The sequence below is a fragment of the Antedon mediterranea genome, chromosome 3 (assembly GCF_964355755.1).
Source record: "Antedon mediterranea chromosome 3, ecAntMedi1.1, whole genome shotgun sequence".
Taxonomy (NCBI): domain Eukaryota; kingdom Metazoa; phylum Echinodermata; class Crinoidea; order Comatulida; family Antedonidae; genus Antedon; species Antedon mediterranea.
The window spans coordinates 7184449-7196354 of record NC_092672.1 but is presented as its reverse complement, the minus strand read 5'-3'; the positions used below and the strand labels follow the sequence as shown (position 1 = coordinate 7196354).

Genomic DNA, 11906 nt, shown 5'->3' with positions numbered 1-11906 from the left:
AACCGTGCCGGAACAGGTGTGAAAGGCCCTTTATTCGTATAATACACAGATCAGACTTTCTATTTCCATGTGCTTGTTGAACCACATATCAATAAACAATATACTAAAAATATGTATTAAACTGCATTGTCTCTATGTCCGGTTTTTCTTATCTATTCATACACGTGTCCTCGCACCTATGAAACATGGCGGCTACTACTGTACAGAAGCTATTATTTATCCTTTTATCTATCCTATTTATTCCTCCTTATTTCTTATTAATAAAAAAGGTTTTGTTTATTATGATTTTCCTTGTGTTTACTTATATAGAATGTCCTATTTTAATTTCAGAGAGTTCCAGTAGTATCCTTACATTCAACAAATAGGCCTAGTAGTACACTGTAGTAGCTTCTGTTTCAGCTATCTGTAATAGTAACATCATTTGTTAATGTGATTCCAATTCCTTTGAAGTCATCTGCGACACTTTTTATCATGTCCCCTGCATGTCGTCTTGATACAGATGGTACTGATTCAGTTCCTGGCAATCCTTTGCGTTTAGCATCTAAATCTAATAACGCCTTCATCTTTGCTGCAATTACTCTACACTGTTCTTGTCTTTGTTTTATTTGTGCCAATTTATAATCTTTACATGCCTGTTGAAATATATAAAAATTAATATAAAACAAAACACTGGAACCTGGAATTAAAAGACATTTATATGAAAAGAACAAAACAGTAGTAGGTAGGTAGGTAGGCCTAATTTTTTTAAAGTGTTAGTTTTGTAGGCCTAGGAATCATTATATTATTCTACAGTACATCCCGACGCTCTCGTTCCGTTCTTTTTCCGGCAGCAGACTACGTTTGCCATGGCTTTTGCACAAACAAATACATCACAATTCCAACAAACCTGGCGCCTTTTCTCGGCCTCCTGTTGCTTTATTTGTAATTGGTCTGCACTCAATTTGTAGCCGTTGTTTGCTAAGAGTCTTTTGGGAACTCTTGTTTTGTCATTTTTACAAGAATCATCTAAAAGAACGTCGAATGACACGTTCTGAACTTTGTTGCTATGTGTTGTTGACATCGCTGTCTGTTTTTGTATTTTAAATTGCACAAAAAGTAAACAAGGAAGTACATCGTGACAGGAGCTGACCAGTGATTGGTCGATGAACAAACTATGGTAACAACACAGTTGGGTAACGCCAAAAATAACCGAACTGCATTGATCATGCAACACTTAATTAAAATTAATCATAAGGAGCAAACCAAACCAATCAATTTATGAAAAATAACTCAATTATTCTGTCTAAATAACACGTAGTACTGGCATGATTCCGTTGTGTTACCGTTATTACTTTTCAGAAGTATTCTTTTGACAATCATGGCGTTGCATCATACAATATATGAGACATTGGTGGCGCGCTACTTAAAAACAATCGACACGTGAAAAAATGAAAATCAGTTTATATTCTTCAGAAATGTGTGCAAGGCCTAGTAGGCCTAGGTTACATTACGTTGCAGGTTAATATAAATCTCTCCGTATCTAAACATAATTTATCCGTAATGCTGTTAGTTTTTGGAAATCCTAAATTTAGGGGATAGGGGATGAGAGGGTAGCTTGTCCCCGCCCGCCGGACTCTGCCCTGCCTGGTTCACCCCCTCCCTGCCTAGCTAGCATGATGCCTAGCCTAGTAGGCGTAGCCTAGGCCCTACTTACTAGATAAAGTTAGGCCTACTAGACATAGTACTACCCATCATTATAATAGGTAGGCCTAGCTAGAGCAAAGCCAAAACAAAAAATAATATTTTAATTAATTAAAAAATAACGTGCATCAAATCAAACAACCAGATACCCAATCAAAAAATGCAACAATTTGTCCTTCAGGTCAAAGGTTAAAAATTATTGCATTTATCCGATAATCTGATTTTAAAGATATAATTATCGGTTAATTTTGCTTGAATGGAATCAGTTAAACCCTGTAAACAGGCAGTTTATCGTTAATTTTTATCTGCAGAAACATGACCATAAACTCATCAAAATTTGTTTATTTTTACAGATATTGAGTACTGATTTGAATGCCAACAACATGTGTTCACTGAAACTGTTAACTTCCATGTTTTCAAGGAACACACATTTGTTTCCTATAAGTAAATATAACAGAATAGTATGTTCAAAGTCATCATGGAAGCATTATGATCCTGTTGGTTTATACTACCACCAACAAAGATTATTCAAAAATTTAAGTGCATACCAATCACATTGTGCAAAATATAGGCATAGAACAACATTAAAATACATTTCAATCAAGAATCTTAACTCACAAACTCATCACCTTTCCTCCAAGTCTATAACAAGAAAGGGGAACGAAGATGGGCCAGATGATAAAAACAGGCCAATAGTGTTTGCGATGACTGTTAAAAAAGGCAAAAGTAACCGAACTAATCAAAAAGGACAGAAACTAAAGGGTGCAAAACACAGGACAAAGAAACCAGCTAGATTGGCCTTGGATACACAGGTATTTAATAGATATAGAAAGATGAATAAATTTCCAGCCTTGGTAGGACATTATTACTTATTAACAAAAAGGCAGGGAAGCTGCTTTATTCTTTCTCAGAATTTTTTTTTCAAAGCACTTTTATTATTGATTTTTAGCATTTGCAAAACTTATGGTTTTTTTTTCTAGGGCCTTGGAGTAGTGACTGCTTATTCTACAGCTGAAGAGTACAACCTGGAACACCTAAGCCTAGATCTACAAGCGCAGGGTTTGTTCAGAGAAGCTTACATGCCTCCAGGTTAATCTAGTATTTTTTTCTTATATAATTTAGCCAAATTCCTGTATAACCATAAGAGTATTCATTCACTATCCTTCTTAAAGGTGGCAATCCTGTTCACAAAACAAACATATGCACAAGATGCTTTACATAAACAATAAATAAAAGTCTTTCTAGTATTGTTGTACTGTATACTGTACATAATTCTCTTTTATATATTTTTGAATATATATAAATCCAAAGGCAAATTACTGAAAAAAATGACAATGCTGTGGGTATCAGTGGCTGGATCTTTGGATTTATATATATGATTTTGTTTATTGTTTATATCTCTACCAAGCTACCTTCTTTGTTTTCTACTCTTATTCAGACTCCACCCTGGCTCCCTTTGTTATATTTCTTTTATTCCTGTCCACCCAGGCAGCACTTGCCAGCTTTATACTATGACGTTATCCAAATTCCTTCACTTGCACTGATGAAGGGCTAGTGTTGCCCGAAAGCTCTGCTAACTTTTCTGGCTGTTTACTTTATCGTTTTGATTTAGCTTTTCGCTTTTTATTTTTGTATCTCCATTGAGATCCAGCCACTGATACCCACAGCATTGTCATTTTTTTCAGTAATTTGCGTTTGGATTTACATATATATGATTGAAATAAACACATGGGTGCAAGTCAATTGTACTCAAAAGCAGACAGTGACCTCTCAAATCTTCTAATAATCAATCAAATAATAAAAATCATTTTCCTGATATTTCGAATCCTCATACTAGTGTGCAATTTTCAATTTCTTCATTTTTTTTATATGGATATTTATTTTTAACTTGAAAATAATAGTTGACTCTTCTGTTTCTTAGATTCCCAAGATGTCCTTCATATGCAATTCCTTAATATATCTGGTGAAAGAGATGAAGAACCAAGAGAGATCTTCCTATTTAGAGAGGGCTCTGTTGTCTTCTGGAACGTACCTGAGCTAGTGGTACGTAATTTAAATAAAAACAGTGGTCACTCTATCACAATATCAAGCCTGTACGTTGATTTCTATACCAAAATTCTTATTTATAAATTTCTTTAAAGAGGGTGGTATGGTTACTTGTGATTCTGTTTTTTATTTGTTGTTTTGTTAGTAAATATTTTTTTTTGTAGATTAAAGGTGTAATAAGGACGATAACAAAACATGAATCACAGGCGTATGAGATTGCCCTAGTGACTTGGGAAAATGAACAAATGAGTTACACATATGATAGGTAAGAAATGCCACTACTGTTCTTCAAATACCATTTACCATACCTTAAACTGCATAATAAAGTACACATTCTGCCTGCGTGATTAAAAGAGTTCTTCTATCTAACTAACCAATCAGGATTAAAGATGTGCTGTCTTCAAAAAACATGAATGAAGATTAATAAAAGAATTTGAATAGGAAATTTTATAGTTTACAGTAATCAAAATGAATTACTTCTGCAAAAAAAAAACACAAAAAACAATGTTTTCACTTATAAAATGACAAAATAAATGGCTAAATCCAACTAAATTGGCAGCCAATTTGAATAATTATTTTTAAAATTACAATTACATTTTTTTTTTCAATTCAATTTTGTGAATAAATATTATTTGATACTGAAAAAAATATTCAAAAACAATTTACAAACAATATTTTTCAGGGGACAATATATCTTACACATTTTTACGAATAATAATTTAAAAACTTGTATTATGTTTCTCTTATAGTGAGGCCACTAGAATTGCAGATGCTGATACCATTATTATACATGAAAACAACAGTCCAGAAAGAACAGTTTTAGAAAAATTTGCCTTTTCAAATGCCCTTGCACTATCTGGTAAGTGTCTCTCTATTCAATGTGTGCTGAAAATAAATGGAATTCAATTACTAATCAGGGCAGATTCAATGGTGGAGGCCCAGCCAACCCAGACCCTCTCTAAATTTCTGCACTTCATTCCATCACTACTTTTAGGCCCTGGCCCCCCCCCCCCCCCTATTTCAAAATCCTGGATCCGCCACTGCTAATTTGTATTTTGCTGCTGTACCTATTTACCAACCACGTTTTCATAAAGGCATGTATGTTAAAATTAATTTCTTATTGAATGGTTTAACTGAACTGAATGCAACTCATATTTTCCATTTGCATTCCTATTTCTCATTTTCTTGCATATTTTTGTTTGTCATATAATATTTATTTCTTTATTTTTTAAAGTGAAATTAGCTATTTGGGAGTGGTCTCTGGATAAGTTTGTGACTTCTATAGAATGGGTCCCAGATGTAAGTATAAAGGTTGTTGTACTTTTCATCCATGAAATTAAAGTAAATTGTATTTGTTTGTGAACGTTAATTGTTTGTCCAGTATTTAGAGACATGATTGTGATTGTTTTGTTGCCCAAACAATTATGGTTGCTTAGTATAGATGATGGTGAAATGACCACATCCTGTGACCAAAGATTTTTAATTATCTAACTTCTATTCATATGTTTTCATACTAACTGGAAACCATTGTTCTATCAGAATTTGAAAGCTGGAAAAAAACTGAAAATGAGCAAAGAGCAAGTATTAAAAAAGCTGGGAGAGCTGTTTAGTTTACGTCATCGAATCAACTTGACCTCTGACCTGCTTATCTCTCCCGATTTTTACTGGAACCATGATGATTTGGAGCTGATGTTCACCAAGACGTGTAACTTTCTTAGCATATCAAGAAGAACTAAAGTAGGAACAAGCCAGAAATACTATTGTTATATTCCATAATCTTCAAAGTTTATAAATTATTTCCCAGTATATCATCCATTCATTCATTCAATATACAATAAATATTCTCCACACATATATTAAAAATACATAAAATAATAATTATAATATTAACACGTACGATAATAGTTAATAAAAACATAGTATGTGTGGAAGGAAACTTATATAAAGTATAAAACTTTACGCCTGCAATTTTATACAGTATATACATTTCAAATTTACACATAAAAAAAATAAAATGCATTCCTTAAGTATTCAATAATATTCTCCACACATATATTAAAAATACATAAAATATTAATTATATTAACACGTACGATAATAGTATGTGTGGAAAGAAACTTATATAAAGTATAAAACTTTACGCCTGCATTTTTATACAGTATATACATTTCACATGTACACATAAAAGAATAAAATGCATGGTTTTTTTCAAAAACATATGTTACATTGTCTTCTTCTATATTTATCTTTTTTAGGTGTTAAATGAGAAACTAAATCATTGTTCAGAGCTTGTAGAACTAATGCGGACACACTTGAATGAACAGCATTCATTTAGGTTGGAGTGGATGATAATTGCACTGATTACTGTTGAGGTAAGGTATTAACTGCCTAGCCAACCCAGATCTTCCAAGGGTTTTTAATAAGAGGCTTTCGATGACCTAAGATGTTAATCTATTGTGCCCAAGGAAGTTTGGACATGCTACCATGATCTATTCCGCCAACTCAGTTTTGGTGATTTCTAGGTTAGACCACTACTGACACATCGTGTAGGTTGAAGCGCATAGAAAGCTTCGTATTAGAATGGATGTTGTCATTTTAATTGTAACAAATACAGAAAATTCATTGATAAATAACATTTTTAATTGCATTTCCCTGATAAGTATATACTACATTGGCACTGGTTGTAAAACAGAAAGTAAACAACTACAGCACAGTGTAACAATCTCACTATTGGTGTACATAGGGAGGTGGAAATTGTTGAAAGTTTAAGTTTAATGTTCCATGCCCACTTGAGTTTTGGGCAACTGTTTTTTCAACATTTGTTAACAAATACTGCAACTAGGTTGTTTTACAGTGGTTTATACTGTATTTTCATTGTAAAGCTCTGCCTACACTATCAAACTTTATATGACAAAAAATGTGATGTGACATGATGATGTCATATCACTTCCATATTTGGGCATATCACATTTTTTTGTCACATAAAGTTTGATATTGTAGATAGAGTTTTATACATTTTATTTCTATTTCTGCTAGGTTATCTTTGAATTTGTGCATTATATCAAGATGTATGTACAGGAACAAGTAGACCAAACCAATCTACACCGTGAACATTATGAGGAGCCAAAAAAAGACATTTACAGACATAAAAGCATGGCCAAATAATAATAATATTCTGTTTGTTGCTTCCTGTAGGATCATACCATTCTAAACAATTTCAGACTTTAAAGCCCAACTCATCAAACATTTGATCTCAAAATATTAAGTTGTACTGGAATTGTTTATATTGTTTATTCAATGCAGCTTATTTTTAATTGGTGTATCTCATTATAACTTTGTTTTGTTTTGTTTTATTTTGACTTAATTTGTGCTACTTAGTTTTGTTATTTTTGTATTTTATAAGTAATGATGGAGTAAGAGCAGTTTTCTGTTTGGGCTCATGCCTATTACTTGCTCCTGGCAAGATGAATTGTAAAATGTACTTTATGAACTTTTGCCGAATAAATATTAATATTATTATTATTATTAATAGTAAAATAATATTCTGTCTATGAGATTGGTCGCTTCCAAGTTAGTCGTACCATTTCCATTGTATGCTTTGTACTATTTCCATCGATCTTAATTTTTAACTAAATGTTGGTTTTAATACAAATTGTTGTATTTACTTTTTGTGGTGATATGTATCAAGATGGAATTTGACAATTAGTTGATTTATAAATATTTCATTTCATTTATCTTTTTATTTCAGAATATCATGGTGACATATTATTATATCCATAGCAAAAGAGAGAAAAAAAAATCTTAATCTAACAGCTCATAGAACAAAAACAAAGATATGTAAATATCTTAAAATATCCCTCCAGGCTCCAGTACCATATTACTGAATATTTTAAAACTATGAAACTAAATGTATATAAGATTATATTATAAATATTGCTGTGTCAAAGGTCAAATACACGAGAGTCAGTCTATAGACTACTTACTATTTTCAAACACATTTCTATGTTTAGTCAGTTTTATTGTCAAGGGTGTTTACACAAAATTTATGCTATAAAATAAGAAGAAATAAATGAAAATACAAATATATTTAATCTGATTTTTTTATTTGTTATGCTCTCTTTATACATACAAGTATGACTTGCTACATTGTATTTCATACTTTATTTACAATATTCTCTAAAATACATTAAAATGATGATATTATATAACACCTATATAAATTCCTGTCATTTGATTTGACGAATGTGGGTCACATGGCGTGCAATAGTACGCACTATTCAACGATCGTTAAATAGTACTTTTTGAAACATTTTTGTTTGTTATTTAGATGTTATATAAAACAAATAATGAATGTTTTTGTATTCGTGTAATGGTACAAATAATGGCACTTGGTGAATGATGAAAGGTTATATCAACTCGGCTTTGCCTCGTTGATATAACCTTTCATCATTCACCTCGTGCCATTATTTGTACCATTGCACTCATAAACATTCATTATTTGTATATTATTACATAGGATAAATTGCAATATAGATAGTATTGGACGGATTAATATTTAAATTGAATGATTCTATTATACATACATAAATATTACAGATAAAAATCACAGAAATAGTTAGTTTAGTACATTATACTTTATTAATACTGTACCTGTATAGTAAAATTACATAGAACTAAAAAGAGTTTAGTTTATTTCAACAGTGCTTTGCTTTAGAATTTTTTTATAAAGACGCTTTTTCGAATTCCCATGCAGTTTGCTTCATCGATGTTGAGTGTGTTTGATTTCACGTCGATATCTTCCTCCAAACGAAGCTGGTTACGTATCAGGCCTTTGAGTTCCATTTCTGCTTGCGCTAGAGTTTCTTGGAGGCGCTTCACATTCGTATCTATTTCAGACACTTCATTGATAAGACGGTACTGCACTGGGTCACGGCACAATTCAACGTTTGGTCGTGTAGCACGTGCATTTAACCTAGTCTCGGATAACTTCATTGGTCCAACTTTATCGTCGATAGATTTCTGTAATTTCTCAATGTTTCCCTCCATGTCTCGTATTTGACCAAGAACCTAATAAAAAGAATCAAGACTTTATTAGAATGTATGTTAATAAACATTTTTATAACATTTTTGGGAGCACTTAATCAAACTCAAAAAGTAGGACATTAAGTTCAGCACCTCATTTTTCAAAATCCTGGTTCTGCCACTAGATTGTTATTCTTGGTAAAGAGCGCCACATACATATTCAAATTATTATTAAAGTACTAATCATGGTAGTTGTTTTAATGCAATCTAATCATCTATCATACACTAAAAAGTGAAAATATTATAAATATGTGGTTTTTTTTGGCTTATGGGAGAGAGAACCCTTGGATCCTATGCTCATTCAGCACATGAGACCACTGACAGGCACTGTACTGCAAACATGACCTACCCTGCCTAGGTGAGCTTCTAGCTTGCTCTTAGCAGTTGCCGTCTCCTCAATTCTCTTATTAAACGCCAGGTTTGTGTCATCAACTTGTTGTTGCATGTCATTAGCTGTCGTCGTCAGGATACTATCAATGATGCTTCTTAAATCCACTGCACACTTCCTTTGTTTTTCTGCTTTGGTAATGTTTTCATCTGAAAAGTCTTGCCAACTCTCTGGTGTTACAGAGCTGTAATTATAATGTAATAAGAAATATTAATATTATGTCATAGTGTTATGATGATGGCTATTCATTGGTCAGATGTTTGTCCTACTCTGACGAAATTTATACTTTATACCAAGTACATTACGAAATTTATACTTTATTAAATTATACCAAGTACATTGAGAATAGTCATTCTTTGGTGGGATGCAAACACACAACCTCCAGACCTGGCATTCATACGAGCTTACGCTGATGGCTATGGGTTAGATTCGAGACCAAGTAAGCAGCGGGTACTGCACCAACAGGATTGTAATTGTTTGTAACCAATTACTTAATGCCCTGATGCAAACTAATACATCACAAGCAATAATATTATGGTGGCTATTGTAATGACGTTTGGTAAAAGTTATTGTTCATTTTCAACTGTTGTACTGGTGATAAATAATGACAACTTGAATACTGATCCAGTAAGGCTAATACTGCAGATATAGTGCCTTTCAATTGAAAGTACTGTACACCGTGAAATACTAAAATGATGAATAAAGTTTAGTTTTAGCAATCTGAAACATTCTTGGGATATGGATATTAAGGAAGTGTGTTCTGAGGGGAACTTACTTTGCTTCGATCTTTGCAGATCCGGGGGCTGATCTTAATCCCGAATGATCATCTCTTAACTCACGACAATCTCCGTCAATGCTCAGAGCTTGAAATTTGTCTTTGAGGTCTTTTTCAAGATAATACTTCTTTGATCTCATGACCCTTATTTGCTCTGTTGTCTGCTCCAGTGTACGCTGTAACAGCGCCATCACCCCTTGAATCACTTCACGCTCTTTAATCAGATTTTTCTGCACGTCATCGTGAACTAAGTCTATTGCAACACGACTCTCTCTGTATAAATAGTAAAATTGAAAATTAGTAACAAAAATATATTAAAACTGGAAATAATTTTGAATTAAATCATAAATTTCATGGTTGCAGGACACAGCTAACAATGTTAGGAAGGAAATAAGCAAATATATGTCTTTAATTTTATTTCAATTTTCTTTTTTGGAATGCACACAAGATTTGAACCTGACTACATTTCAAATCAAGTATGATGTCGCTATAACTTGCTGATACTACTACCATGAGACTTTTCTGATTGGTGTTTCCGCACAACAGCCCGTTGGTCCACGTTTTATGTAAATAACCATATTCTATATTTTAAGTAAGAGACTTATGGCTCAATGTGTCTTACCTATTTGCTAGGCACTGAGTTACAATTGCGAGTGGTTCTTTACAGGCTTCAAAGGCACTTTCCAATCTAGTCTTGTAAGCTAGAAGCATATCAATCTCCTGTTTACTGTCATCTAGTTTACGATCTAACTCATCTTTCCAAAATGTAACATTATCTATTCTTTGATCTGGAAATAAAATATAAACATTAAAACTGAATCTGCTGCATTTTCAAACAAAATTAAAAACTTAATTATTGATAATCCATTTATACGTAGGGGATTTACTGTGGGTAATAAGGAGATACTAATTGACAAAAAACAAAAATAAATTTTAAATAGGCCTAGAAAGAATAAACTCGCATCACATTTTATTGAATATTCTTGGGAAAATAGGCTTATGACATCAAATCACTATTTCACAACATAATGCAGTACTATGCTTTTTAATTAAGGTCTAGGCCTAGTCAAATAAAATAAATTAGCCTAAATACTGTAACCTTTTATTTTTCACATGTACCTTACTACTTACTAGGCTAGCTGAATATTAATTGATATCATAAAACAATGGATTTATTGTAAACAGTGTGAAAAACATACCAAATTTCTTATTAACATCTCTTTGTGTCTTCTTCGTTGTCTTGTCGGTTTCATCAATCAACCTGTCACTCTCTGCAATTAGTCTTTCAGCGCTTGCACGTTGCTTTTCTGCGCTGTCATACTCAAGATGATTATTTAGGGTCCATTCAGGATGAGTGAATACAGATGGTGCTTGGATCAGTTTTGCCATTTTTATTATTTGATATCTGAAAGAAAGATTGTATAAAAAATGTTTTAAAATAAAAACATTTTTTTACAATTTTTAATACGTAAAAAAATCCCCATCATTAATTCATGACATTATTAGGCCTAGCTAGGCCTATATAAAAATTAATGGTTGGCGGCCTAACCTTACTACTCGCTCGTCTTGCTAGGCCTAGCTAGTGTATGGGGCCTTATATCGGCACCTGATTCGTACTAGCTAGGCCTCCTACTTTCTCCCACCAGTCAGGCTCATGACATCATGATGGGTGACCACTCACTCAGTCTCAGTCCTCTCTCTCAATCATTATATTTTAGGCCTATTTTAACACATCACAACTATAAGTATTATATACTGTCACCAACTCATACTTTAGTTTATAAAAATGTAATTATTACTATTAAACTAAACTTACATTATTCAGTTCTTGCAGAAAAAGAAAATCTCTGATTAATAAACTTAACGTGGATGATACAACACAACGACCGACTACTGTTTTTGTTGTCTATCTCCACGCGTGTAAACGCATCGGAT

At 32.7% G+C, this 11906-nt stretch overlaps 3 protein-coding genes across 3 annotated transcripts; 1 reads left to right on the top strand and 2 right to left on the bottom strand.

Annotated features, from left to right (window-relative positions):
* Window positions 1-31: 31 nt before the first annotated feature.
* Window positions 32-1329, bottom strand: LOC140044709 (uncharacterized). Its single transcript, XM_072089340.1, has 2 exons — window positions 887-1329; window positions 32-632 (listed from the first exon to the last, which is right to left on the bottom strand). The coding sequence occupies exons 1-2, from the start codon at window positions 1058-1060 to the stop codon at window positions 396-398; spliced, it is 411 nt and encodes a 136-aa protein (XP_071945441.1). The 5' UTR covers window positions 1061-1329; the 3' UTR covers window positions 32-395.
* A 160-nt stretch (window positions 1330-1489) lies between these two features.
* Window positions 1490-7782, top strand: LOC140044706 (required for meiotic nuclear division protein 1 homolog). The gene is made up of 10 exons (XM_072089337.1): window positions 1490-1497; window positions 2034-2492; window positions 2661-2769; window positions 3602-3723; window positions 3891-3991; window positions 4476-4585; window positions 4961-5025; window positions 5266-5463; window positions 5982-6098; window positions 6763-7782. The coding sequence occupies exons 2-10, from the start codon at window positions 2064-2066 to the stop codon at window positions 6889-6891; spliced, it is 1380 nt and encodes a 459-aa protein (XP_071945438.1). The 5' UTR covers window positions 1490-1497; window positions 2034-2063; the 3' UTR covers window positions 6892-7782.
* A 30-nt stretch (window positions 7783-7812) lies between these two features.
* On the bottom strand, window positions 7813-11874 carry LOC140044707 (tektin-1-like). The gene is made up of 6 exons (XM_072089338.1): window positions 11788-11874; window positions 11171-11376; window positions 10594-10759; window positions 9972-10244; window positions 9158-9380; window positions 7813-8793 (listed from the first exon to the last, which is right to left on the bottom strand). Exons 2-6 carry the CDS (start codon window positions 11358-11360, stop codon window positions 8437-8439), a joined length of 1209 nt encoding a protein of 402 aa, XP_071945439.1. The 5' UTR covers window positions 11361-11376; window positions 11788-11874; the 3' UTR covers window positions 7813-8436.
* Between the last annotated feature and the right edge of the window lie 32 nt (window positions 11875-11906).

What these genes read in the sequence shown, in the direction of transcription:
- LOC140044706 (XM_072089337.1), top strand. Translation starts at nt 2,064, where the DNA reads ATGTGTTCACTGAAACTGTTAACTTCCATGTTTTCAAGGAACACACAT. An exon ending in GATTGGCCTTGGATACACAG is followed by an intron (nt 2,493 to 2,660) that starts GTATTTAATAGA and finishes TTTTTTTTCTAG; the next exon opens with GGCCTTGGAGTAGTGACTGC. An exon ending in TTGCACTGATTACTGTTGAG is followed by an intron (nt 6,099 to 6,762) that starts GTAAGGTATTAA and finishes TATTTCTGCTAG; the next exon opens with GTTATCTTTGAATTTGTGCA.
- LOC140044709 (XM_072089340.1), bottom strand. Translation starts at nt 1,060, where the DNA reads ATGTCAACAACACATAGCAACAAAGTTCAGAACGTGTCATTCGACGTT. An exon ending in AGGCCGAGAAAAGGCGCCAG is followed by an intron (nt 633 to 886) that starts GTTTGTTGGAAT and finishes ATATTTCAACAG; the next exon opens with GCATGTAAAGATTATAAATT.
- LOC140044707 (XM_072089338.1), bottom strand. Translation starts at nt 11,360, where the DNA reads ATGGCAAAACTGATCCAAGCACCATCTGTATTCACTCATCCTGAATGG. An exon ending in ACTCAGTGCCTAGCAAATAG is followed by an intron (nt 10,245 to 10,593) that starts GTAAGACACATT and finishes CTATTTATACAG; the next exon opens with AGAGAGTCGTGTTGCAATAG. An exon ending in TAGAAGCTCACCTAGGCAGG is followed by an intron (nt 8,794 to 9,157) that starts GTAGGTCATGTT and finishes TCTTTTTATTAG; the next exon opens with GTTCTTGGTCAAATACGAGA.